Source organism: Selaginella moellendorffii, unplaced genomic scaffold, assembly GCF_000143415.4.
Source record: "Selaginella moellendorffii unplaced genomic scaffold, v1.0 SELMOscaffold_4, whole genome shotgun sequence".
Classification (NCBI taxonomy): Eukaryota; Viridiplantae; Streptophyta; class Lycopodiopsida; order Selaginellales; family Selaginellaceae; genus Selaginella; species Selaginella moellendorffii.
In genome coordinates this window covers 3,520,690-3,545,990 of record NW_003314265.1, presented here as the reverse complement: position 1 = coordinate 3,545,990, position 25,301 = coordinate 3,520,690, and the positions used below count along the sequence as shown (strand labels likewise).

General features: G+C 52.1%; 12 protein-coding genes and 1 non-coding gene across 13 annotated transcripts; 5 read left to right on the top strand and 8 right to left on the bottom strand.

The window, feature by feature from the left end:
• Positions 1-7: 7 nt before the first annotated feature.
• On the top strand, positions 8-1,052 carry LOC9654098. Its single transcript, XM_002964581.2, has 4 exons — positions 8-245; positions 312-398; positions 472-568; positions 623-1,052. The coding sequence occupies exons 1-4, from the start codon at positions 29-31 to the stop codon at positions 930-932; spliced, it is 711 nt and encodes a 236-aa protein (XP_002964627.2). The 5' UTR covers positions 8-28; the 3' UTR covers positions 933-1,052.
• Positions 1,053-1,102: 50 nt separating this feature from the next.
• LOC112344499 lies at positions 1,103-1,263 on the top strand. The gene has a single exon (XR_002991722.1). It is a non-coding gene; the product is annotated as a U1 spliceosomal RNA (small nuclear RNA).
• A 39-nt stretch (positions 1,264-1,302) lies between these two features.
• Positions 1,303-2,383, bottom strand: LOC9654866 (diacylglycerol O-acyltransferase 3, cytosolic). Its single transcript, XM_024669395.1, has one exon. The coding sequence runs from the start codon at positions 2,281-2,283 to the stop codon at positions 1,399-1,401; it is 885 nt and encodes a 294-aa protein (XP_024525163.1). The 5' UTR covers positions 2,284-2,383; the 3' UTR covers positions 1,303-1,398.
• A 53-nt stretch (positions 2,384-2,436) lies between these two features.
• On the top strand, positions 2,437-4,877 carry LOC9654097 (casein kinase I). Its single transcript, XM_024669046.1, has 14 exons — positions 2,437-2,536; positions 2,895-2,935; positions 3,000-3,069; positions 3,139-3,287; positions 3,346-3,441; positions 3,501-3,571; positions 3,651-3,712; positions 3,761-3,824; positions 3,885-3,969; positions 4,025-4,151; positions 4,208-4,281; positions 4,357-4,393; positions 4,444-4,541; positions 4,596-4,877. The coding sequence occupies exons 1-14, from the start codon at positions 2,437-2,439 to the stop codon at positions 4,863-4,865; spliced, it is 1,344 nt and encodes a 447-aa protein (XP_024524814.1). The 3' UTR covers positions 4,866-4,877.
• A 36-nt stretch (positions 4,878-4,913) lies between these two features.
• Positions 4,914-7,538, top strand: LOC112344497 (pentatricopeptide repeat-containing protein At2g13600-like). Its single transcript, XM_024669394.1, has one exon. The coding sequence runs from the start codon at positions 4,970-4,972 to the stop codon at positions 7,508-7,510; it is 2,541 nt and encodes an 846-aa protein (XP_024525162.1). The 5' UTR covers positions 4,914-4,969; the 3' UTR covers positions 7,511-7,538.
• Positions 7,539-7,546: 8 nt separating this feature from the next.
• LOC112344396 (probable inactive leucine-rich repeat receptor kinase XIAO) lies at positions 7,547-9,703 on the bottom strand. The gene has a single exon (XM_024669045.1). The coding sequence runs from the start codon at positions 9,701-9,703 to the stop codon at positions 7,547-7,549; it is 2,157 nt and encodes a 718-aa protein (XP_024524813.1).
• A 767-nt stretch (positions 9,704-10,470) lies between these two features.
• On the bottom strand, positions 10,471-13,360 carry LOC112344496 (pentatricopeptide repeat-containing protein At3g26782, mitochondrial-like). Its single transcript, XM_024669389.1, has 2 exons — positions 13,258-13,360; positions 10,471-13,196 (listed from the first exon to the last, which is right to left on the bottom strand). Exons 1-2 carry the CDS (start codon positions 13,357-13,359, stop codon positions 10,521-10,523), a joined length of 2,778 nt encoding a protein of 925 aa, XP_024525157.1. The 5' UTR covers position 13,360; the 3' UTR covers positions 10,471-10,520.
• A 10-nt stretch (positions 13,361-13,370) lies between these two features.
• Positions 13,371-15,580, bottom strand: LOC9654096 (glutamine synthetase nodule isozyme). The gene is made up of 13 exons (XM_024669393.1): positions 15,405-15,580; positions 15,295-15,334; positions 15,114-15,220; positions 15,009-15,057; positions 14,829-14,935; positions 14,679-14,766; positions 14,489-14,617; positions 14,342-14,416; positions 14,195-14,286; positions 13,981-14,140; positions 13,864-13,924; positions 13,648-13,737; positions 13,371-13,592 (listed from the first exon to the last, which is right to left on the bottom strand). Exons 1-13 carry the CDS (start codon positions 15,473-15,475, stop codon positions 13,588-13,590), a joined length of 1,074 nt encoding a protein of 357 aa, XP_024525161.1. The 5' UTR covers positions 15,476-15,580; the 3' UTR covers positions 13,371-13,587.
• Positions 15,581-15,811: 231 nt separating this feature from the next.
• On the bottom strand, positions 15,812-17,330 carry LOC9654095 (vacuolar protein sorting-associated protein 2 homolog 3). Its single transcript, XM_002964191.2, has 10 exons — positions 17,254-17,330; positions 17,147-17,191; positions 17,062-17,096; positions 16,938-16,988; positions 16,769-16,873; positions 16,614-16,685; positions 16,390-16,461; positions 16,232-16,312; positions 16,087-16,178; positions 15,812-16,004 (listed from the first exon to the last, which is right to left on the bottom strand). Exons 1-10 carry the CDS (start codon positions 17,288-17,290, stop codon positions 15,953-15,955), a joined length of 642 nt encoding a protein of 213 aa, XP_002964237.1. The 5' UTR covers positions 17,291-17,330; the 3' UTR covers positions 15,812-15,952.
• A 119-nt stretch (positions 17,331-17,449) lies between these two features.
• LOC9654094 (developmentally-regulated G-protein 3) lies at positions 17,450-19,281 on the bottom strand. Its single transcript, XM_024669391.1, has 10 exons — positions 19,163-19,281; positions 19,055-19,108; positions 18,835-19,008; positions 18,691-18,762; positions 18,565-18,624; positions 18,393-18,502; positions 18,023-18,322; positions 17,773-17,964; positions 17,654-17,705; positions 17,450-17,587 (listed from the first exon to the last, which is right to left on the bottom strand). Exons 1-10 carry the CDS (start codon positions 19,202-19,204, stop codon positions 17,537-17,539), a joined length of 1,107 nt encoding a protein of 368 aa, XP_024525159.1. The 5' UTR covers positions 19,205-19,281; the 3' UTR covers positions 17,450-17,536.
• LOC9654865 (arogenate dehydratase/prephenate dehydratase 1, chloroplastic) lies at positions 19,282-21,195 on the bottom strand. The gene is made up of 12 exons (XM_024669390.1): positions 21,069-21,195; positions 20,764-21,017; positions 20,649-20,713; positions 20,507-20,599; positions 20,259-20,459; positions 20,125-20,205; positions 19,970-20,065; positions 19,840-19,917; positions 19,698-19,787; positions 19,583-19,650; positions 19,444-19,525; positions 19,282-19,384 (listed from the first exon to the last, which is right to left on the bottom strand). Exons 2-12 carry the CDS (start codon positions 21,002-21,004, stop codon positions 19,328-19,330), a joined length of 1,152 nt encoding a protein of 383 aa, XP_024525158.1. The 5' UTR covers positions 21,005-21,017; positions 21,069-21,195; the 3' UTR covers positions 19,282-19,327.
• Positions 21,196-21,200: 5 nt separating this feature from the next.
• LOC112344395 (pentatricopeptide repeat-containing protein At4g02750-like) lies at positions 21,201-23,256 on the bottom strand. The gene is made up of 3 exons (XM_024669044.1): positions 23,200-23,256; positions 22,140-22,976; positions 21,201-22,028 (listed from the first exon to the last, which is right to left on the bottom strand). The coding sequence occupies exons 1-3, from the start codon at positions 23,254-23,256 to the stop codon at positions 21,201-21,203; spliced, it is 1,722 nt and encodes a 573-aa protein (XP_024524812.1).
• Positions 23,257-23,276: 20 nt separating this feature from the next.
• Positions 23,277-25,176, top strand: LOC9654093 (translation initiation factor IF-2). Its single transcript, XM_002964579.2, has 3 exons — positions 23,277-23,627; positions 23,724-23,810; positions 23,909-25,176. The coding sequence occupies exons 1-3, from the start codon at positions 23,331-23,333 to the stop codon at positions 25,058-25,060; spliced, it is 1,536 nt and encodes a 511-aa protein (XP_002964625.1). The 5' UTR covers positions 23,277-23,330; the 3' UTR covers positions 25,061-25,176.
• Positions 25,177-25,301: the final 125 nt, after the last annotated feature.

The following is a 25,301-nucleotide window of genomic DNA, read 5'->3' as shown; positions in this document are numbered from 1 at the left end:
GGAATATTATTTCATTCCTCGAGCGGCCATGTCGCTCCTGCTTGGAGGCGCCAAGCTCGTCACAATCGATTTCTCCAGGCCCTCCATCCAGGTTTCCGGTAGCGCCAGGAGAAATGCCGCTGCGGCAACGATCTGCAGTGCTGAATCCGCCTCCGCAAGGCGCTCCGGTTTGCCGATGGCGATGGCGAAGCTCGCCATGGTTCCTCTCTCGGTGCTCTCAGTGAGCGCTTCTTGCCCGGATTTAGGTGCGTTTGCTTACAATTCTTCGCATTCTCTTAGGATCTTGCTTGCTTATCGCGAAATAATTGCAGCACAAGCTGGAATTCTCTCTGGATATCGCGGCTGGGACTTCCAGCTCCCCCAAATTTCGGTCCCAGATTCGCTCAAAGAGAATTCAGGTCTTACATTTTGCTCTTATCTCCCCCTTGATTCTTGTTTCTCTTTCTCTTGTTTTCTCCCTTCCATCGCCAGAGAAACAGAGAAAGAAGTATGAAGAATTCGACTCAAACATGAAGAATTCCCCGCTGATCAAGGAGCTGCTCAAGCGATCGAAGGACAACGCTGCCAAGTAAGTCCTCTTCTTGGTTCGTACGTCTTTGCGAACTTCGGAAAACCTTTCCAGGCGCAAGCAAGAGATTGAAGACAAGTACTGCGAGCGCCAAGCCGAGTGGGGAGTGGGCGACTGCTCGCTCGAGTATTCCACTCCAGAGGAGAAGGAAAAGTTCCTGGAGCTCATGAAGAAGAGGCGGGCCGAGACCGAGAAACTGGGCGACGCGGTGGCGCAAGAAAACAAAGAGGAGGAATCAACGCAACCAACAGCAGGCACTCCTCTCGCTCAAGAAAACCAAGAAGGAACAACGCAAGCAAGGACGAACGCGTCGGTCGCGCAACAAGAGAACGACGAGGGAACAATGCAAACAACAATGGACTGAGCGAGAAAGATCTCATGAAATTCCAAGTCAAAACAAGCCCTAAACGGTCACAACTGTCAAGTTAGGGCTCTGGATTGGGCTGCCACGTGGAATTAAACCTATCCCACATGCCGGGGCGTAGATTGAGGCCACTAAAACAGTATATAAGCTAGGGCCTGGGGAAAGGATCCATACTTACCTGGACGGGGTCTATTGGTGATCATGAAGGCCAATGGCCTAGGTTTGGCTTTCCCATTGCACTTTGGCTTGGCCAGCCTACCATCTTCCCAAAGTGGAGGAGTGGACGTCGTAATTTGTGGAAGTTGAGGGCTCGCGTACGCGCGGCCCTCTCCAAAATATTAACACTAAATTGACTGGATTAAAACTGAAGTTATTGTCACTACTAAACTTTGGTTATTATAAGCACTTTGTAGAAAACAAATATTGTCAGATAAGTTTGTGACAAATTTTAATAGTAACAAATACCTTAGTAGCGGGCGCTTTGCATCCTCGTTACTGCTACCACGGCTGGGAATCCAGCCTGCTGGAGCAAGGGATCGACGTCTTCCACACCGACGTGATTGAAAGCCAAAGGGGCTCCATCGCCAGCTCCTTGGATCCGGACATTGGGACCTTGTCCACACATCCCCATACACTTACACGAAGTTGCCGAAGACAGTGAAGGCGAGGAAGAAGAAGAGATCTTTGCTTGGAACGCGGCTAAAACTTGCTGAGAGCCGGCCTTTCGACACTTCCCACCCGTGCAAACCTCCACTCTCGCACAAACCGGCGGCGCTAGAACGCATTTCCCCCCATTCACTTGTTCCAGAGAGGCTTCGCTGGCCACAGCATCGATTATGGATCTTGGAGAGGCTGCTGCTCGCAGCTCCTCCCGGAGCAAGCTCATGTCAAATCGGCTGCTACCGCACTCGCCACCTGACGAATCCGAAGACTCCGAGCTCGAAGACGACGATTCCTTCTTCCTCTTCTTCATCGCCGGCCCCGCCGCCATCGCTGACTGCTTCTTCTCCTTTTCCTTCTTGCATTTGAGCTCTTTCTTCTTAGCCTTGGCCTTGAGCTGGAGCTCCTCGAGCTGCCGGATCACCTCCTGGACGGACTCGTCGTCCACTGTTGCCATCTCAAACTTACCGGCGAAGCCGCGCGGGCTGGAGGTCGCCGAGCGCCGCTGCTTCCTTGGCCGCGCGTAGAACACGACATGGCTTTGATCCGCGAACCGTGCGTTGCGGCAAGCTGCGAGGCACGATCTTCCGCGCCCTAGCGACGATTGGCGCCCCACTGCTGCTGGATGCGACCCATTCCCGCGGCCGAGAGACAGAAACCCTGCAATCCTGTGCACTGCTGCCGAATCCATCGCTCTCTCCTTGCCCCAGGAACCCTAAAATGGGGGTACGGCAAAACGAAGAAAACACGTGTCAGCAATTCAAGGAATATGCTTGGAGCTGTAAAAACCCTTCTATGACGCAAGCCCTAGGGAGCTTCCCGGGTAGTTGCTAAGATTTCAAACATGGCGCATCGTGGCCGCCCAATGCAGGATATCGACGGTCCCATTCCCGCCAGCGGGGTGTCGTCCTCCTCTCGGGAGGCACAAGCCAGGAATGACCATGGTTCCATTGTGGCAGCACTCGCCCATTTTCTAGGGTTTCACAGAATGTGATGGTGGCGGGAGAGATTTTCTGGTGTTTTGGAGCAAGGGGAATCGATCCAGGAGGTATGGTTATGGCGGTTCCTCCTCTGAGCTACAAGAAAAGATGGACGAGAGCCATCTCTGGCGATGGATGCGCTTGAGGAGAAGCTGTGGCGGCGATTTAGCTTGTTTTTGCAATGGAACTAGTCGCAAACAAGTACAAGCTTGGTCGGAAGCTTGGCAGTGGCTCGTTTGGGGAGATTTATTTGGGTAAGTGGCTCAGCTTGCGTGGATGAAGCTTCGAAACTTTTTTCTTTCTTTTTTTTTTCTTCTCCAAGGAACGCATGTACAAACTCATGAAGAAGTGGGTGTCAAATTGGTAAACTTTTTGCTGTTCAAGGTCTCCGCGAGGAGTGCTCATTGTAAGTTCTCTTGCTCTTCAGGAAAATGCAAAAACAAGGAATCCACAGCTTCAATACGAATCCAAAATTTACAAGAGTCTCCAAGGAGGAAGTACGTGATAATCAGAAGCCATCGTTCTTTAAAAGTCACCTTAAAGGAGTCGGATCTTTTTTCTGTCAGCTGGCATTCCCAGTTTGAGATGGTTTGGGGTTGAGGGTGACTACAATGTGCTGGTCCTTGATTTTCTTGGCCCTAGCTTGGAAGATCTTTTCAACTTCTGCAACCGGAGGTTTTCGCTCAAGACGGTTCTAATGCTAGCGGACCAAATGGTAACGAGGCCGCATTTTTTTGTTTTCATCTTTGCTAAGGCTTTCTACTTTTGTGTAGATCTCGAGGCTGGAGTTCGTCCATTCCAAAAGCTTTCTTCACCGTGACGTGAAGCCTGATAACTTTTTAATGGGCCGAGGCAAGCGAGCAAACCAGGTGAGCCCTTGAGTTCTTCGCTTTAAGCAAGTTTTGGTGACTTCCCACGCTGCTTGCAGGTTTTCATCATCGATTTTGGGCTCGCCAAGAAGTATCGGGATCCAAACACTCACCAACACATCTCATACAGGTTAGCAAGTACGTTTTTCTCCCGTTTTCATTCATTTAGCTCGATGTTTGTTGATCGATACATGGTGCTGACGATATAGGGAGGACAAAAGCTTGACAGGGACTGCAAGATATGCCAGTATCAACACTCATATTGGCATTGGTACGTTCAGTTCCTCAGCACAGCTTTGTAACTCGGGTTCCTCCTCAGAGCAAAGCCGGAGGGATGACCTTGAGTCTCTTGGTTACGTTCTACTCTACTTCTTGAGGGGAAGGTGATCATAGCCTCTTACGCAGTTTCTGGAGCTTATTCATTTATTTGTGTGCTATAACAGTCTTCCTTGGCAAGGCCTGAAAGCAGGAAACAAGAAACAGAAGTACGATAGGATCAGCTCAAAGAAGATTTCAACTCCCATTGAGGTTTGTCATTTGCTGCACGAGTTCACGTGAATGACAAAAAGCCATAGTTTTGCAGGTTTTGTGCAAGTCATGTCCAACGGAATTTATAACGTTTCTACACTATTGCCGGGCTCTTCGCTTCGAGGAAAAGCCAGACTACAATTACCTGAAGCGCCTCTTTCACGATCTCTTCATCCGAGAGGGTATCTAAGCTCTCTGTGCTCATGAATTCTGATTACAAGGCAATCTTTGATACTAGGATATCCATACGATTGTATGTTCGACTGGACCATTTTGAAGAGGCAGCTCGCCACTGCACAGCAGCAATCTCCAGTAAGTTTACCAGTAAGCATGCGTTGATCTTTCATCTTGCTCCTTTTTTCGTAAACTTAAATCCCTCCATTCCAGGCAACTGCCTTGGTGAACAAAGCTGAGAAGCCAGCAGGTAAATCTTCCTTTTCTACAAAACTGGATTTTGCTGACTAACAAAGCTAGCCGCCGGAGCCGGCCAACAAGACGCTGCAAAGTCCCGGAACTTAACCTCTCCGGAGCCGCCAAAGAGGCGAATTCACGACTTGTGCACCAAAGACAGCGTAAGTGATTACCATTGTCATTGTCATTTTTGTTCTAAATACATCGTTTCCCAGGCTGATGCAACCGGCGAGCTGTCCAAGCAATCGCTCACGACATCTTCCAAGCAGAGGCTTTTGGCGTCGCCATTTAGCAAGGCCCAAGTTTACAAGCCGGGAGGGGTTCAAAACCCACTCCAAACAAGCAAGCTACAACTCAAGCTTCCCACGACCTCGGAGATGAAGAGACCATCCTCGAATCGCCACTCATCCACGATACGGAGCTATGAGGCCACCCTCAAAGGGATCGAAAGCCTGTCCTTTGAGGCACAGAAGAAAATCAAGTAGCTTCTTATAAAAGTAGTCCTGTACTTACTAGCTGGTGTTTAGTGAGGCCATATTGTTCTTCATGGTCATTCGATGTTAGCAAATATCTAGGGTTCTTGCGATGGATGGGAAGAGTTCGCTTGTTCCGCGGCTTGGCGACGGCAGCGATTCGATGCGCCGCACCAGCTTCGGCAGCGCCGCCGCGGGCGCCCGATCAGCAGGCGGCCGCGCTGGTGTCGGCGCTGAAGGTATGTGGCAGCATAAGGGATCTGCGCAAGGGCAAGGCGATCCACGCCCAGGCGGCGGAGAGCAGGCAGCTGGGGATCCATGTCGTCAATGCGCTGGTGGACATGTACGCGAAATGCGGCAGCATGGAGGATTCCCGCCGCGTGTTCGACAGCATTCTTCACCCAAACGTGATGTCCTGGAACGTTTTGATGCTGGGCTACGTCTCCAATGGCGAGAGCGATGTGGCTCTGGATCTCTTCGAGAGGATGCAAGCCAGGCGGTCGGGCTGCAAGCCAAACTCCAGGAGCTTCATGGCCGCGTCCAAGGCTTGTAGCAGCCTCGCGGCGAAGGAAGACGCTGTTTTGGTCGATGGGAAGCTCGTCAAGGAGGCTAGTCTCGAGACCGGCAGAGGCATCCACTCTCAAGCCAAGCAGATGGGACCGTCTTGCAGCGAAGACGTTTTCCTCTCGAGCTCGCTGATCGATATGTACTCCAAGTGCGGCAGCATGCTCGATGCTCGATCGGTCTTCGATGAGATGCCACGGCGAGACGTGGTCTCCTGGAACGCTTTGATACTGGGCTACGTAGAGAATGGAGAAAGCGAGGTCGCCCTCGAGTTCTTTGGGAAGATGGACTGTTCGCCAAACTCTCGGACTTTCGTTGCTGCGGCCAGGGCCTGTGCGAATCTAGCAGTGAAAGAGGAGGCCACTCAAGAATATGGAAAGATGGTGAAGACGAGGAGCCTGGAGAAGGGGCTCGCTGTTCACGCTGGAGCTATGGAAAGCCACTGCTATGGAGATATTTTCGTGGGGAGCAGCCTTGTGGACATGTACTCGAAGTGTGGGAGCATGGCCGACGCGCGGATGGTTTTCGAGAGCATGCCTCGTCGTGATGTCGTGCTCTGGACGAGCTTGATGCAAGGCTTTGTGGACAACGGGGAAAGCGAGCTGGCTCTCGTGTTCTTCGAAGATATGAAGCTATCCGGGTGCTGTCCAAACTCTCGAACGTATGTTGCTGCGCTTGCCGCCTGTGCGAGCTCGGCAATGCGAGAAGAAGCGGTGGATGTCGACGGGAAACTCGTGAAGAGAAAGAGCTTGGAAACTGGGGTGGCTATCCAGGGTGAAGCCTCAAACAACAGGTGCTGTGAGGACGTGTTCGTGGGGAACACATTGATCGATATGTACGCGAAGTGTGGGAAGCTAGAGGAAGCTCGCAAGGTCTTCGATGGCATGGCTGGCCGAGACGTGGTTTCGTGGAACGCAATGATCCAGGGATCTGTTGGAAGTGGAGACAGCAAGCTGGCCTTGGAGCTGTTCTTCGGCATGGCTCGGGAGAACGATCCGGACGAGAGAACGTTTATTGCTGCGCTCATGGCCTGCGTCCATCTTTCAGCGTCCGAACAACCTGTTCCGCGAGAAGATGGAAAGCTACTGCGAATCCAGAGCCTAGAAAAGGGGATGGAGATTCATTCTCTCGCCACGAAGTTTGGATGCTGTGAGCACAGATTTGTCGGGAGCAGCTTGGTGGACATGTATGCCAAGTGTGGAGATATGGTGAAAGCTCGAGCAGTTTTCAAACGCATGCCTAGCCGGGACGTTGTCGTTTGGACGAGCTTGATCCAGGGATATGTAGACAACGGTGAGAGCGAGCTCGGGCTGGAACTCTTGGAGAGCATGGACTGTGCTCCAAACTCTCGGACTCTTGTAGCGGGACTTACGGCCTGTGGGAACGTTGGGTCCAGTGAAGCTGGAAGGAAAATCCAGGCTGAGCTTTACAGGCGTGGGCTGGAAAACGACCAAGTTGTGGGGACGTGCATGGTAAACTTCTACGGGAAGTGCGGAGTTATGAGTGCGGCCGAGCACTTGTTTGGATCTCTGGCAGTCCGAGATATCGTCGCCTGGAATGCAATGATCACAGGATTCGGCCAACAGGGTGACACGTCGCGCGTGTTCAAAGCCTTTCGCGAGATGCGAGAAGATGGCGTGCGAGCAAACGCGATCACGTTTGTCTCGGTCATCACTGCTTGCAGCCACGGCGGCCTGGTTGAACGAGGCAGGGAGTTTTTCCAGGCAATGGACCCGGACTCTGGCATTGTTTGCGGGATTCATCACTACAGCAGCTTGGTGGATCTCTTCGGGCGTGCAAACCGACTGGAAGAGGCCGTGAAAGTCCTCGAGAGCATGCCTTTGAGAGCGGACGCTGTGGTTTGGAGGAGCGTCCTCGGGGCCTCCCGTAAGTGGAAGAACGTGGAAGTGGGGAGGATTGCGTTCGAGGCACTGACGAAGATCGACGAGAGAGACTCGGCTGCGTACGTTCTGATGGCGAGCATCTACCGGAGCGCGGGGCTGTGGGAGGATCATGATAAGCTCAAGACTATACAGGAGGCGGCCTTGAAAGCGGATAGGAAGAGTTTAAGGATTCATCTACGAGCAGATTGATCTTCATCAAGCGGTCACACGCTCGATGGTGATGGATCACGAACTGGAAGGTAGAAAGGACGGCAGCAACATGGTGGACGAGCTAGAAATTCGATTGCCAGCACCCACAGAGCTGGGAACCAGCTTTGTGGGTTGCCGCAAAGTACACAGGAAAGTCCAGAAGAACGCGTAGAAGAAGGCTGCCACGAAGATGGCGACGCTGACAAGTGTTGTCACGCCTCCTTGATCATGTTCCCTACCACCTTGTTCGTCTCTTCTGGGCCTATGCGGCGGCGTAGCAGTGCTCGAACAGGTGTTGATCAGTGGCAAGCCACAGAGCTGGTTTCCAGCGAAGAGAGCCGCGTCCATGGACGAGAGTTGCGGGCTGTCAGGTATCCGTCCCACCAGGCTGTTGTTGGAGACGTCGAAGACGGTGAGAAACGAGAGGTCCGCCACGGACGATGGTATGGAGCCTTTGAGACGATTGCTCGCGAGCGTCACCCTGGAGAGGTTCTTTGCGTTTCCCAGGGGCTCGGGAATGGGACCGGTTAGCCGGTTGTGGCTCAGGTCCAGCACCTGGAGATTGTAGAGGTCGCCGATGGCCGCGGGAATGCTTCCACTCAGCTGGTTGGAGGAGAAGTCCATGGTTGTCGGGAAGGCGAAGCCAGCGTAGATGAGGCTTTGTGCGCGAACCAGCGGGGTGGTGGTGCTCATGTTGTAGAGCTGGACGTTGGCAAACAGTCGGCCGATGCTTGCCGGTATCTCGCCTGAGAACCTGTTAAGCGAGAAGTCCATGGCTCGTAAGTTCCTGAGCCGGAGAAGCCAATCCGGGATGGAGCCGCTGAATCTGTTGCTTGAGAGGAAGAGGAACTGCAATGTCGAGACATTTTGGAGCATGGCCGGGACTTCTCCAGAGAGGTCGTTCGATCCAACGTCGAGGCCGATCAGCGAGGTCATCTTACCGTAGGAGGCTGGGATTGAACCGATAAGATTGTTGCTGGAAAGCGACAGAAAGAGCAGGCGGCTCAAATTTCCGAAGGTGTCAGGGAGATTTCCAGAGAACTTGTTCTGCTCCAGCCAGAGAGCGATGAGCTCCGTGCAGTTGGAGAGTCCGGAAGGGAGCTCCCCGCCGATGTCGTTGCCGTTGAGAACTAGCTGCTGGAGATGCGAGAGCTGCGAGAGCTCGCCTGGGATGGTTCCAGTCAAGTCATTGCTGTTGAGCCATATCTCTCTGATGTTTGAGCAGTTTCCAAGCTCCAGAGGTATAGAGCCACTGAAACGATTCCTCGTGAGAACCAGCAGCCTCAAGTTCGTCAAGCTTCCCACCCTCGCTGGTACCGTCCCGTTAAACAAGTTTCGCAAGAGGTGCAAAGTCTCGATGCTCGCAAAGTCGCCATCTTCCAGCTCCAGTGGCCCGGAGAGAAAGTTGTTTCCAGCGCTTAAAACCGAGAGCTTGCGTAGCCTTCGCAAGCTCGGTGGCAAACCACCCTGGAGCGAATTGCTGGAGATATCCAAGTACCTGAGCTCCAAGTTCTTGCTCCAGATATCGGGTAGATCTCCGCTAAACTTGTTATACGATATGTCCAGGCGCATCAAGTTCGTCATCTCCCCGAAAGTCTCTGGAATGGAGCCGCTGAGTCTGTTATGCGAGAGCTCCAGTGCCTCCAGTCCCAGGTTACCACCGATGGAGACGCTCCCAGTCAAGTTGTTGATGGACAGGTTGAGCGATCGCAGCGTGGAGCTAAGCTTTGGAACTCTAGCCACTCCCAAGAAGTTCCCACTGAGGTCCAAGCTTTCCATGCTCTCGAGGCTGGAGAGGTTTGCTGGGACCTCTCGCAGAGAATTGGAGCTCAAGTTGAGGAGCTTGAGCCGCGTGTTCTTGCAACCAGCCACCTCCAGCGAGAAGATGTTGTTTTGCGAGAGGTCCAAGCGAGCCAGCGACGGAAGCTCGTCCCAGATGGAAGGAAGAACTCCCAAGAGATTAAACCTGGACAGGGTGAGGGCCTCTACTCGGTTGTCCGAGCTCCACTCCACACCCCGCCATGCTCCTGGATTGGCGGTCTCCTTCCACACTTTGATCCCAAGCCTGTCACCGAGAGAGAGCAGAGCCTGTGTGTCGTTGACGATCCCGGATGGATTCGTGGGGCACTGTGACCGAGATGTTGCGAGAAAGACGAGTAGAAACAAACCCAGCAGCAAATCCGCGAGAGACATGGCCGATACTTTATTCAAACCGACTTATTCTTTCATGTTCTAGTAATCCATTCATCCAGAGTGCAGTCGTCGATAAAACACCAGGAAAATCCACAAGCTATCATCAAAGATGAACGCTCAGGAATATAGAATGTGGCCTTGGAACTTCTTTTGATTCGGACCATGACTTCACCAGTTGGACTGGACCGACCGATGTTCAAAGAAAACCAAGTCAACGAGAATCTAGAAAACAACATGCGCTGCACTTCCAAAGGAACATCAAAACTGGAAGAAACTTATCCTCGTTACGAATCATTCAATCTTTCGAGCGTATTAGTGCTTTCAAGCCGTAGATGATGGTGTCATCTTGATGTAGTGCCTAAAAGATTAAAATGTATGGTGGAGGACCGGTTGGTGTCACGTAGATGTTTGAAGCTCATCGAGGATCGCTGCTGAACTGTGACCGCTTGATCCAAGTTGGCTGGTCCCATACTACGATTCACTCCAGCCTGCTTGACTTGGAAAATCTAGACAAATCCCATGAGCTCATATCCACTACGATTGACTGTTAGGTTCTACTGTAGGAGGAAGCTGTAGGAAGCCACAACTCACAGAGTAATGGTGGACATAAGAGATAAAAGGAAACAGAAGATGAGCTTTTTCAACTCAGTCATAATTTTCAGTCTTCCCAAGTCAATTTTTTATATGTTGTTTAGCATATGTACTGAAAATATAACACTATTCAGGAAAATGTAAAAAGAAGATAACTTATAACAAAGGCACAAAGTAACAAACAAAAGTCAATATTGTCTAGTTGAAAAGTAATAGTTTAATTGAACTACCAAGAATCACCACATGAGCATTCTTCTTTTCTACCGTCAAATACATGAATAACACTTGTGTCTCTCACAATTATCCTTCTCCCTTCCAATTTTGCAAAGGCCTTACAGACCCTGTGGCAGCCCTCACACATTCTCATATTGTTTACGATTCTGACGGTAGCAGTTTTGCTTGTGCTGGTCAAGGCAAAAACAACAGCCAATCTTTCACTATGAGCTTCCGCATCGTCATCGTCTTCCTCAACCTTCGTAAGCTTTTTATGCTTGCTCTTTATCCTTGCATGCAAGCTCTTCAATTTCACCACGATATCTTCACTTCGAGGATGAGAAACAACATCCCCAACCACAAAACTATGTGTCTTATCAGCACCGTCGACCCAAAAGCTCTCCCCAGCCTTTTTCCAAGCCCCCGCCAACTTTCTCATCCTCTCGACTTGCTCCTGCTTGTCCTCCATCCCCACAGTCCGATAGATCTGGGCCATCAACACATACGGGATCGAGTTCGTCGGGTCCAGCCCCACCAGGGCCTCAAACGCAACCTTCCCAAACTCCACACTTCCCCACTTGCGGCAGGCGCTCAACACGGCCGTCCACACCGCCACATCGGGCTCGTACGGCATCGCACGGACCATGTCCACGGCCTCCCCAATCGAACCGGCCCGGCCGAGAAGATCCACCATGCAACCATAATGCTCCAGCGTGGGGGTTATACCGTACACCTTGGCCATTGCATCGAAGTAGGCCTTGCCCCTGGCAACCAATCCGCCCCGGCTGCAAGCTCGCAGCACACAGACAAGAGTGACTTTATCCACCCCGACATTCTCGTCCACCATCTTGTCGAAAACATCACAAGCCCGGGAGCTGTCTCCCTGCTGGGAGTAGGCCGACAGGAGCGCATTCCGTGCAGCCGTGTCTTTGACTGGCATCTCATTAAACGCCCTCTCTGCTTCCTCTATGTCTCCACACTTGGCGTAGAAGTTTATCACGCTGGTGGCTGCCAGGAACGGATCATGGCCGCCGCCTTTTTGGAGCAGCTTCGCGCCACCTTGATCCTCCAGGATGATCGCCCGTCCGGCGTCGAGCGCCATTAAGTTGCCGCAGGCCATGAGCGCGGCCACCAGCGTGATGGAGTTTGCTTGGCAGCTTGATCCCGTCATCTGGCGATAGAGGTCAAGAGCCAACGCACTCTCGCCGTTCTCAGCGTATCCTAGGAGCATCGCATTCCAGGTTGCTACCGTGCGCGATCCGAGATCGATGCCATCAAACACTGCTCGAGCCTCTGAGGTGCTGCCGCAGCTCGAGTACATGTCGACCAGGGTGGTTTGCACGTAAATGTCGAGCAGTCTTTCCGGGTCCTGGAGAGCCTGCGAGTGGAAATCTTGTCCTAGCTTCAAGAACTTTGGCTTGTCAGCGGGATTCTTCTTGGCGCAGCGAGCGCAGGCAGCCAGTCCAGCAACCAGCGTCCGAGAGTCTGGTATCACACAACTCCGAACAAGCTCTAGAGCGGACTCGCTCTCTTCGTTGTCAACGTAGCCGAGCATGAGCGAGTTGACAGTCACTGTGTCCGGGCTCACCATCTGGTCGAAAACAGCCCGAGCTTCGGTCATGCTGCCGCACTTGGAGTACATGCTGACGAGCGTGCTCTCCACAAAACTGTTGATCAAGCCGCTCTTTCGAGCTCGAGCATGAAGCTCTCGACCTTTGTCCAGTATCTCCTTCGAACTTCCAGTAGCGGCAAGCTTCGCACACGCCATGAGTGCCGCCACCAAAACTTTGGCATCCACAACACAGTTCCCGTCCTCCTTCATCCTCTCAAACAGCTCCAAAGCCAGAAGATCTTCGCCATTCTCGACATAGCCGAGCATGAGAGCCGTCCACGAGACTGCGTTGCGCTCTTTCATCTCGTCAAAAACGTTGCGAGCTTGCGCCATGCTCCCACACTTTGCGTACATGTCCACCATCGTGCTCGCTACGTACAAGTCGGAGACAAAGCCACGCTTCGCCGCTGCGGCATGCAAAGCCATGCCCCTCTCCAAGCACCGCTTCTTCACAAGCTGGCCGAGAACTGGATCCTTTCCTTCCCGAGCAGCCGAGCCGGCACAGGCCTTGAGCGCGAAGACAAAGCTCCGCGAGTCCGGCTCGCAGTCCATGGCGTCAAAGAGCTGTAACGCAACGTCACTGTCCCCGGCCGTGACGTATCCCAGGATCAACGAGTTCCAGGTGAAAACGTCGTGCTGCGGCATCCCGTCAAAGAGCTGCTGCGCGAGCGGCATGCTGCCACACCTCCCATACATGGCGATCAGGCTACACGCCATGAAAGGATTGGAGACGAGGCCACACTCGTCCGCCTGCCGGTGAAGCTGCTTCCCCGTGGATAAATGCGTGGAGCTTCGGCAGGATTTGAGGGCAGCGAGTACGCTGGCTGCTGTCACTCCAGATGCATCGCGTTTCTGCGAGGAGCATGGGAGTGTACTTACTGGTTGTGCGAGCTGGAGAGAAGGGCTTCCATGGTTGGTTTCGATCTCTCTCTTTTTGTATTGTGCTCGTCCAGATTGTCCCGCGGCCAGAGTTTTCAGCGAGGCGAGCTTGCTGTGGACCCATTCCGGGCACTCCCTGGCGTTGAGCCACAAGCACTCGCCGGTGGTGGAATGCTTGAAGTCTGGAAACTTGGGCCACTGTACAGACGAGGTCTAAGAAAAAGAAGAGGAAGATCACAAAAGTTCGTAGCATTCTTACGTTTTTAGCGCGATTGTCCCACCAAAGAGAAGGATCTGCGAAGAACTCGTGCCATGCCTGCTCTACTCGCTTTTCTATCGGGAGGAGCCGCTTAAAGACCATCTGACCGAATAGGGTTCTTTGTGTAAGTTTATATTGATCATATATCTAAGGAACAAAAGAAGAGTCTCATCTCAAACCAATGAATGGAGTCACTCGCTTGCATTGTCCACGCGATGAATCGTTGCCAGGATTATTTCCTTGGAATCAAATCGATAACATGGGAGCTTGCCTTGCGAGATTGGAGAAGTAAAAACAAAAAGAATTTATTGCAGCTGCTGAAAGTGTCTCTTACTCTGCAGCGAGAGGAGTGAGCTCCGAAAACACGGGGAAAATCAAAGGAGAACTTACCGGGCTTGTATAAGATTGTGGTCTCGGCGATCATCGAGGTAACGATGTATGGATCCATGTTGGAAGCTGGGCGCCTATCCTCGAAATATCCTGTGCCAGGAAAAAGGAGCACACAGTCAACAATCTCAGCCTGGATCGTGCAGATGGAATATTGACTGGAAAAAAAAAAAAAAACAATGCGGAAAGTCTAGCAAATGCCTACTGCGTGATACGTACCTTTCCCATCTTTCTCAGTATCGCGACCAACGCGGACAGACGCGCCACGATTCGCAACGCCCTGGAGTAAAAGTTTGAGCTTTGAATGGAACGAAAAAAAAAAGAGAACTTTCGTACCCAGGAGAAGGAGTGAATGGTCGCTGTCTCGTGCCTGCCAGTGAGTCTTCTCTCGTTGCCTTCGCCGTAGGCCGAGATGTGCTCCTTGTGCCTCAGTCCAAGCTTCTCGATGGCACTCTTTATGACCTCGTAGCCTCCCTCTTCGCGCATCGACTTGGTGCTGTTCATCGAAAGTCAAGCGTCGAGACAAAGAATAACAAACAACGATGCATACCTGTAGTTCGTGTGGGCACCCGCGCCATTCCAATCTCCTTCGATTGGCTTGGGGTCAAATGAGAGGACCACCCCTGCAATCTCGGTGATCCTCTGAAAAAACAAAGCCAGCGTTTGTTAACGATCTCCACAGGATTGTAAGTTTCACCTCGAGGATGTATCGTGCGGCCCAGAGTTGATCGCCGGCCGAGATCCCCTCGACGGGGCCAACCTGAAACTCCCACTGGCCAACACAACAAAACGAGCGATAAGAGCTTGAACGAGAAAAAAACGAATGCTCTTCCGAAGCTCTTACTTGACCCGGCATGACTTCCCCGTTGATGCCGCTGATCTTGACTCCTGCGTATAGGCAAGCCTTGTAGTGAGCGTTCACAATGTCTCTGCCCCAGGCTTTGTCTGCACCAGTTCCACAATAGTATGGTCCCTGAAGAAACAAAATATCAGTTGAGGCAAAGGAGGAGGAAATGGATTGATTGTGGTCGCACCTGAGCTCCTGGATATCCGTTAATCGGCCAGCCCAAAGGCCACTTCACATCCTTCTGAAGGAGCGTGTATTCTTGCTCAATCCCGTACCTTCAAAATGGAAACGAAGTGGAAATCACAACAGGCCTTTCAGCTGGAAGAGAAAACTTTACCATGTCTCCTCTTTTGCAACGTCCGGGTGGCTGAAGATCTTCGCAGCAGCAGCCCTCTTGTTCGAAGGGATTGGCTCGCCGGTTGGTGTGTAGGCATCGCAGATCACCTGACCAAGGAACCAGTGGATATAATGTCAGACGAAAGCAAAGGAGAAAGACAAGAGCAAAGAGAAAACTCACGAGGATGTTGTTGCCTCTCCGGAATGGATCATTGAATTTCGCCTGGGGACTGGAGACAAGCAGAGTTTTAGAAGTTATCCTCGAGAGCAAAAGAGCAAAACGTACTAGAGAATGACTTCACTGTCCTCCCCAGGAGCCTGGCCCGTGCTGGAGCCATCGAAATTCCACTTTGGGATCTGCTTTAGATCTTCCACCTTTGGGACATCCAAGGTCTGGAGGAGAAGAAACACAGTGAGCAAGCTCACACAACAAGAAGATCCACCAATGCCGGCTGCCGGCCGCTCACCCTGGCTTTGCTCCGGAGATCCATCCCCGATCCGCCGATCCTGCCAACAAAATCCAAGAATCTCAGCACGAACGAGAGCACGGGGAGCTGGCATTGTCCGAGCGACGCACCATATGTACTCCGCGATCACCTTCTTGCTGCACGAGATGTCAAGATCGACGAGATCCGTGAGACGCGACATGGTCGATCGCTCCGCGCGGGCGCCACAAAAACCTAGAAATAACGAGAGAGAGAGAAGGGAGCTCTTTAGCTCCTCCAAGGAATGAAAAGCTATGGAGGGAGGGCAAGCATAAATAGGACCGTCACACGACGTGTACGGCAGCCCTGGTTTCGTACGACTTTGTACGCTAACGTTTGCGCCAATTTGCGATGCTGGCCAGGCACGAGATAAGTCCCATCTTACAATTCGCAAGCCGTACAGGTGTGGCCACCACTGGCCTACGTACGAAACAGCTTTTATGCGGCTGCCCCTTCGAAAGCTCCGTGACAATAGCTACAATACAATGAATCTATGTGACGACCAGGAGAAAAGTTTATATTCTTCCACTTCGATCGAGAAGATTCCACTCCACCTAGTAGATTATCCAAAAGCTACCACACTCAAGCTAACAAATTACCGTATATTTTATAGTACAGACCACTGTGAGCGTGCTCAAGCTCAAACATGCCGCAATGCAGCTAGCCTTTGCTCCAGATCGTCCACTCCGGAGCTAAACAACAGCGAAAAGGAAAAAAAAGTGAGTTTTTTCCTTCGTTTTCTTTCGAGAAGAGAGTCGAGAGAACGAGAATTACCTTCCTAAAGTTTGAGATCTCGTTTTGCTGGCTTTTCCCCTGGGAGCCGACGATAGCTGCGCTGCGATGTCCACTCCAATCTCGTCGAGTACCTGGTCGGCTTGTCAGAGAGAGTGGGGAAACGAAGCTCAAGTGATTTGTGTACCTGGTTTGTGAGCTCGTCGGTCTCCTCCTCGGCATCGTCATTGTCTAGTGCATCGTCGATGGAATCCGACATCATCTCGGTCTGGGAAAGCGATGGAAGAATAAAAGAAAGAATTTTAACCGCTCGCTATGCAGCATCAAAGAAAACAGGAAATGTACCGTCATATCCATTTTCGCGGACTGCCGCTGGAACTCTTGCATTACTTTAGCTTGCTTCGAAGGCTCCATTTTCTGCGAGAGGAAAGAAAGCAAAAGAGAGCTACTTAGCAAAGCTGGAAGCCATAGCCGAAAGCAAGAAAAACTGGAAACTCTGGACGACACCGAAAGGGAGACGAACTAAACTTAAAATTCTCAGAGGAGGAAGAAGTATCTATCTGACCGACCTTATTCATGGCTTCCATGGCTTTATTAGCTCCTTTCATTGCTCCACCAACAGCAGTATTCGCGTACATAGCCTGGAACAAGCAATCAATCCATCAACAGTCAGTGGCTCAAAACTTAGACATCTTAAATCTTCTTTTTTTTCTCAGCTGCTAACCTGAGTGTGTGTGGCAACACCCCGCATTTGTGCCCGGCTTCCCTGAAGCTTTGCTATTTGCTGCCGAAGCCTGATAAGTTGCCTGGCAAGGATTTTCACTGCTGCCTGCTCGATCCCATTACACAAACACACATTAAAACTTCTTCCAGAGAACTGTAAGAGCAAGTACCTCATTTCCACTCTTGGCAGTCTTCTTAATCTCGGCCACAAGCTTCTTCTCCTGGACAAATTCAAGGCTCAAATCCACCGTGAACAAGGGAAAAAGCCGTTGTTTCCTGGCCAAAGTTTCATACCTCGAGCTGCAGGCTCCCAATCTCTCGCTCAATCCCTGGATTTCCCAATGTCAGTGACCTCCCGGACAAGGAAAACCCCAAATACCTCGTGTCGCCACCGCCATCTCCCTCTTGCTCGTCCGCAACGCATCTGAAATCCAGAGGCTAGGTCAGAGAAGAGCGCGTGGGAACGAGAAAACAATGTGGCTCCACCTTTGGCAGTGGTCTTCTTCTTGAAAAACTTGAGCATCTTCGACGAGGATCTCTAGAAACCCTAAATCCCAACCCTTTGCTGGCACAAAGTTACCGTTGATAGCCAATCTCAGCCGTCAAAAGCCCCCACAAGATTCTGGACATCGATGTAGTCAAACAAGCTATCGATTAATTTTGCCAAAGATTTGCTTCAACATGCAAGAATATATAGCAGTTTTGTTTAATAGAAAAGAAGAATAAGAGCTAGAATAGTTAGATAGCTAAGCAGCAAAGCTTACTTATATTAGATCTTTTTAATAATCTGAACCACGTCTTCATCGTCTAGTTCGTGCTCCTGGAACAAAGGCAGAGGCTTTCTAAACGATCGAGGCGCAAAAACAAAGAAGAACAACTAACATACCTTTCCTACACGTTGCGGCTTGTGTTTCGCACTAGATCCCCAGACTAACGCGCTGGAAGACGCAGACAAGCGCGTTTTAATCAGCTCCAAAGATTTCAGAGATGTGCGTGGATACTTACTACTTGAATTGTTTGAGCATGTCCTTGTGGATTCTCAGGCAAAAGTCCTCCACGGTGCGCTTCTTCGCTGAAAGTATAACCGGATCCTCGTAGTCCGGACTCATGGCCTTCGGTTTCGTGTACACTCTCACCAAGTCCAAGTACTCCCAGACTTTTTCCAAGAGTCCATCCAAGTTCCACTCCAGATGTGCGCTATGGAAACAGGAAAACCTTAGAGCCGGCGACATTTTTGCAAGAAAACCGAGCTCACCTCACTGGACAGTAATGCGGCAGCTTATCCAGAATCTCGAGCTCTTCCAACGTGACCTGATCAATCTTGTTGACGGCATAGACGCAGGGTATGTACATGCGATTCCCTTCAATGACATCGATCAGATCATCTGCAGTGGCATCGTATCTCAGCGACACGTCCGCGTTGTGTATCCTGTATTCCCCGCAGATTGCCTTCACCGTTTCCAGGTCCAGGAGCGTGTTTGAAACAGTAGATGTGAAGTTTATGCCTCCTTTGTCTTTCCTCCTGAACGTAAGATTTGGTGGTTCTTTATTGAGCCTGAAAACGAACAGAGACATTTTTAGGCAATGAAAAGAGAAAGAGAATCAAGAAAGCAAAGCAAGCTTGCCTTATTCCAAATCCTTCGAGCTCTTTCTCGATGAGCCTCTTGTGTGTAATGGGCTTGATTGCGTCCAGAACTATGATGATGCAGTTGCAAGTTCTTGCGGTACTGATAACCTGCCAGGACAAAGACATTTGAGTAGCTCTTCATAGCAATATTCTCAAAAAATTCACCTTACCTGGCGACCTCGTCCTTTTCCATCTTTTGCACCTTCGATGATACCAGGGAGATCGAGAAGCTGGAAAGAAAAGATTAGAGTTACACACAACGTTTTAAGTTTGGCCAAGAAACAAACTATCCACACCTGGATCTTTGCTCCCCGGTACTTGATCACACCAGGAATGCAAGTAAGAGTTGTGAATTCGTAGGAAGCAACCTACAAGAAAAAACACACATGAAAGCTCAGCGAGAGAGACGAGTAAAAGAAAACTAGCAAAGCGAGAAGTACCTCAGAGAAAGTTCCCGTTAGCTTGTTCAAGAGTGTCGACTTCCCGACGGAAGGAAATCCAACGAGTCCCACACGCGAATCTCCACTCTTGGTCACGTCGAATCCCTCTCCAGCTCCACCGCCTCCTTTGGAAGTCGGGGCCAAAATCTCCCTTCTCAGTTTCGCGAGCTTTGCCTACACGCCCGGATCATCACATTGGAACTGTGTATAGCGCATTTACCTTGAGCAGTCCCAGATGGTGCGCTGTGGCCTTGTTCTTTTGAGTCCTCGCCATCTACGCAAACAAGAAACCATCGATCGGGCGATCAATGCAGCCGAGAAAGCGCACCTCATCTTCGATGTCCTTGATCTTCTGCATCACGGTCGCCATGGCGCCCGCCTCTTCTCGCTCGTTCCTCTCGCGCAAATATTTAGGGTTCTTCCAGACCTATCGTTACTTAACTAGCATTTAAAAAAATTTCGTTTTCCTTCCATCAAAACTTTGTAACAAGAGTCACGAGCCTGTGTCCATTGGATAGCATCCTAAAACACGCATGAATGGAGCAATCTCCTGAGAGAAAACAAGAGAAACGGGAACTTTAGCTTGGATCGTGTGAACTCGATACGAACCTGTAAGTGGCCGAGAGCGTTTTGTGCTCTTGGGTCCGCCATAGATGCTTGAAAGTCTATGTAAAACAAGTAGTCGAAGTACCTGATGGAAGAGAAAAGCATGTAAGACATGGAAAAGAGTTTGTTTCTCAGTACAGACTTGGCTACTCCGGTGTTGCTATCGTCCACAATCCTCAGTGGTTTCTTCCGCTGCGGTCTGCTCTCTATCTGCAGAGACAATGTAAACGAAGAGAAAAGATGAGCAAAATATGTACCTTGGTAAGATTTATATCTCGCAGCGCAAACACTGCAAGCGCCTTAAACAGGACACCCGGCCCCTCTTCAAGTGTAAACACAACACTTGTCTTACACAACGAAACAATTGGATAAGATTGTTAAAAATCCAACGCTGGTTACCTTGAACGGACGATCATTCCTTGGAATGACAGGATCCCTTGCCAGCATTAAGAAACGAGTGATGTTATCGGAGTCATCCTGTTTTGGTTTTGAGACGATTAAAACGAAAAAACCCGAATGAAAATTCTACCTGTATGCCTTCGGCTAAAACGTCAAGCCCGTATATCTGAGCTGCTCGGGCACTGGCAACCGCCCCTGCATCTCTCAAGTTATTTTGCGAGACATACTGGAGCACGGAAGCATAGAAAGTAAGAACAATACTCCAAATAAAAAGGGATGCCTTGCCTGGGCTGCTCCGGCCGTGTCGTCGACTGCCTCGCGTGTAACTCCCAGCTTAGACAGTGTCTGCTCACACTGCGCTAGAGCCTGAAGAAAAACCTCAAGACCAAAATAAACAACGCTAGAGAAGTACAACTAACTTGAGAGTGACTAAGAACGCGCTTCAGCTCCTCTGTCTTGACGCCGGGAAGGCCCAAGAGGCAATGGTTAACTGGGAACTGCACTTCACCCACAATATGTAGCCGGTGGCGTAGCAGAAGGTCGTAGTTACGATGAATGCTTCCTCCTAGCGAGTTCTCAATCGGTAGCACCGCCCTGTCCACCAGCCAGAGTTCCACAGCCTACCTCCAAAGTTTAGAGCCATAAAACACTCAAGAACAATGCAAACCTGGAATGCACCTTCGAACTGCTCGCAAGGGACGGCTTCGCAATTCGGATAAGCCTTACAAGCGGCAGCTTCACTGTAGGCACCAGGCACGCCCTGCAAGCCGAGCCAAGTGATTGAGGACAAGAAAAACGAAAAAGACTACCTGATAAGCAACTCGTAACTTCGACCCTTGTCCAGGCGATGTCAAGCTTGTCACAGAAAGAGGCCCTGGAACAGCACAAAGAGTTCGGATAGGAATGTAGCAAAAGGTCACTCACTTGGCAGCGTATCCAGCTCAAATCTGGGCTCCATGTCGGGCTTGGAGTCCTGTTGCTGACTAACACAGGCTCCCCGGACGAGCTGACGCTGGCCCGAGACGCAACGGTAATTCTCTTGCCTGCGAGCTTCCATGGAGACCCAACAAGGCCATGCAGAGGAAGAACAAGACGAGGAAGACGATACTATTTGAGATGGGCCACAGTGAGTAATAATACCCTTTGGATGGAGGGCAATGGCCATGAGCAAAATATTCCTACACGAATCAAAATAGTCAAGACAGCAGAGACAAAGAGAAGTTTCTTACCTCGCATCAAGTAGTTTCTTCGCCGATCCTCGCGCGCATCGAATGACGCATCTGTTCCAACCGGGAGTTAGAAGGAGAACGATGGTGGAAGAGGTGTGTCTTACCCTCCCAGCGACCAAGAACCCTAATTCTTCATCTTGCAAGCATTAGATATGGGGCTGCGTTCGTCGGATCCAGCTTCCTGGCCGCCTCGGCCGCCCGCGCCGGATCGCAATGGATCTTGGAAGATCCCAGCAGGCTCGTCCAGGTAGCGTCGTTGGGAGAATGAGGCATCCCCCTGAGCAGCTCCTCCGCGTCGCCGAGCTTCCCTGCCCGCCCCAGCGCGTCCAACACGCAGTGGTAGTGCGCCACGCCCGGAATCACGCCGAAATCCACGATCATCGAGCACAGGCAGCGCTTGGCGCCCTGGACGAGGCCGATGTAGCTGCACGCCGCCAGCGCGCCGATGAAGCTCACGCCATCCGGCGCCAATCCCTCGGCACACATCTCGCGGAGGATTTCCAGCGCCTCGCGGAGATTCCCGTTCTGGGCAAACGCTTGAATGACCCCATTCCAGGACACCGCATTGGGACATTGCATTCGATCAAGAACCATCCTGGCCGTTACCAGGCCGCCGTTGATGGCCTCGCCGTGGATCAGGGCCGTCCACGCCACCACGTCGCGCTCGCAGTCCATCCTCCAGAAGGCCCTCCTCGCGTCCTCCAGATGCCCGCTCCCGGCATAAGCCGCGACCATGGCCGTCCACGTCACCACGTCCTTCTCCGCCGTCCGATCGAAGAGCCAGCCGGCCAGCTCCACATCGGACGACGCCGCGGCGATCATCGCGTTCCACGAGACCGAGTTCCACTCGGGCATGGCGTCCAGGAGCACTAGCGCGTGATCGAGGTTTCCAGCCATGGCGTGCGCGGACACCATGGCGCTCATCGATGCGAGGTTCTTGGCCGGCATTCTCGCGAAGATCTCTTCCGCGCGGGCGATTTGCCCCGCGCAGGTGTACGAGCCCAGGATCGCGTTCCAGGAGAGGGAATCGTGCTCGGGCATGGCGTCGAAGATCAATCGCGCTTGCTCGACCGCTCCATCCGACGCTTGCGCCTGGAGGATCGTGTTCCAGGAGACGATGTCACGCTGCGGCATTTTCTTGAAGATCTTGGCGGCCTCGTGAAGATTCCCGGCCTGGGCAAGCGCCGCGATTGCCAGATTCCAGGAGACTGTGTCGCGGGCGGGCATCTTGTGGAAGATCGACATCGCGGCGCGGTGGTTGCCGCTGTGGCTAAATCCGGAGATCATTGTGTTCCAGGAAATCAAGCTCGTCAGTGGCATTCGCGAGAAGAGCTCTAGCGCGAGATCCAGATGCCCGGCTTGGGCATACGCTCCAAGCATGCAATTCCAGGAAACTAGATCTGGATGTGGGATCTGATCGAACACTTTCCTTGCCCTCTCGATCTGGCCGCGCTGGGAAATCGCAGTGAGAATCGTGTTCCAGGAGATTATGTTGATCTCTGGCATGGAATCAAACATTCTTTTGGCGCTATCAAGGTCTCCGTCCTGGGCAAACGCTTGGATCATCGCGGTTCTAGAGACGATATCCGGGGCCGGGCATCGATTGAAGAGATCAATCGCTTGCTCGAGATCTCCGGCAGTGACGCACGCCTGGATCATCACATTCCAAGACACCGCGTCCCGATCGGCCATGGCATCGAAAAACTCTCTGGCGCGATCGAAATCCCCGCCGGTGGAGTACGCCCGGAGCATCGTGTTGCTCGACACTAGATCCCTCCTGGGCATCGCCAAGCACAGCGACTCTGCCTCTTGGATCTCCCCCCGATCGGCGTATGCCTTGATCAGGGAATTCCCGGCCACGGCATCTTGCTGCGGCATCTGGTGGAAGAGATCGCGCGCGCGCTGGAGCTGGCCATTGCGGATCAGGGCCGCGATCATGAGATTCCAGCTGAAGGAGTTCTTGGCAGCGGTGGCGGAGAAGAGCGCCGCCGCCTCCTCCACAGCGCCGCAGCGGCCATACATCTCGACGAGGAGATTGGCGAGGAAGACATTGGAGTGGAGAGCGCCATCGCGGAGGATCCGAGCGTGGAGCTCGCGGCCCAGCGAGAGATCCCTAGCATGGCCGCAGTGCCTGATCGAGTCGGGCAAGCTTAGCGGCGGCGGCATTTCCGGACGGGATTCGAACCATGGCGGCCTTTAGCCCTTGGAGAGGAGATTTTTAGGGTTTATAGCTTTAGGGCAGAGAGGATGAGATGAGAGACGATGGAGCTCGGCAGCGTTGTGGAGCTCAGCTCGTCGGATGAGAATGACGATTTTCTCCTGCCGATGAAGCGCATCGCTCCCGATGACGATGACGACGACGATGTGATTATTATCGAGAAGTCGCAGTGCACGGCGGCAACCCGGCGCTCCTCCTCCAGGCGGCCTCCGCGGAAGATCGAGGCGCTGGTCGAGGATGATTTCGAGTGCTGTATCGTGGCTAGCACTTCCAACTCCAGGCTATTCCAGGCGGTGGATGTGGATGGGGACGAATTGGTGGTCACTGGAGAAACTGGACCGGTAAGTTCACGATGATCTAGAGTTTTTCTTCGCTGTTCTTGTGTTCTTGTTTTTTCATCGATTGTTTTGTTCTAAAGGAAGGAATGGGCTTTGTAGGTGGCATGCAGGGATTTTCCTCACGCTCGACATCTTTGCGTGCGTTTTCCTTTCAGTGCTACGCCACACATAGACTTCTGTGAACAAGTAAGTGCCGGATTAAACTTTTTTCCTGGACGAACTCGACACTTATAGATCATCAATCCATTTTTCTTTTTTCTTTTTTTTTTTCTTCTTTGTTCTAGTGCCACTGCTTTGTTTGCGACACATTAGCACCCTGTGCTTACTGGTCGACTCACTGCGACGCTTCCGACAAGGAAGCTCAGTGGCTGACGATGCGAAAATCGAATAAGACGCCCGAGTTGGCTCTCTTACCGCCGGTTGCGAAGATCCAGAGACCAAGACCACCTCAAGCAACTCATGCAAGAAGAGTAACAGCAGCGCCACTTCTTCGGCCAACAGTAGTAGCAGCAACAGTGACACGACCACTGCCACCACCTTTAGTACCGCCGCAGTTTCCACCATTCGCCTCAAGCTTCGCGAAGCCGCCGGCAGTGGGAACAGCGACCATGTCCGACTATGCTCTGGGCCTCGCGAAGCGAGTTCCCAAAGTCAGGTACTACACAACGTCAGGCTCAACGAGCAGTGTGGCTAGAAATCTAGGTGGGGTGAGAGGCGCCCGTCCTCCAGCTCCGACGGTGACAGGGAAGAATGCTCCTTCTAGACAGCCGCCAGGAAGCGCTACCGGCAGTGTTAGACAATTCAGAACAGCGGCGTCCGTGATGGAACAACAGCAAAGTGGTGCTCAGCACTTATCACCAACAAGACCGACAAATGGTGGTGTGGTTAGAGCCGAGTTAGCATCAACAGCGGCTACAGCAACAGCAACAGCAAGAAAAGCAACGGCGTCATCGCTATCGCCAGGGGCACCGACAGCAGGACCGACATTAGGAGGATGGACAGTATCCGCAGCACCGCCATCGATTATGACGGAGGGAGCAGCAGTGGACAAGAACAGTGGTGCTTTAAGGCCGGACGCGAGCGCGAGCTCCACCCGGCTGGTGAAGAGGACGGCGAGGCCCACCGCTCAGGCCACCGTCCGAAAGGCACGGACGCAGCAAACGAGCAAGCGATCATCCGGCAAATTGGCGGTCGCCCCTGTGCCGGGTACTACGAGCGCTCCAGCGCAAGTCCTTCCAGCCGCTCACCCGCCGACGGTATCGCCGTGCCCGAGCCTCCATAACTTGGTTGGCGGAAGTGGATCCCAGTGCGGGGATTTGGAGAGGATGAGCAGTGGTGGCTTTGGCGGTGGCGGTGGCGGTGGCGGTGGCGGTGGCGGTGGTGGCGACGAGTACCTTCTCGCCCTGGAAGCTCTTTTCGAGTTAAACCAGCCGTGATTCGTAGTCGTCATGAATCTTGCTAGTATCGGGCCGCGTGTAAATTTTCACGTGACGCGGAGGTACAAAAATCTCGCTTTTTCTTTCGTGAAAGAAGATTTTGTTCCTTTCTTGCAGCTATAAGCTGGACTGGACAAGTGCAAGTGCGCGCAATCACGTGTCCGCCACGCCAGCTCGTGGATGACGTGGCATTGGGGAATGGTGCTGACGTGTACCCTTGACTTTTTTAAGGGTTTCCCCT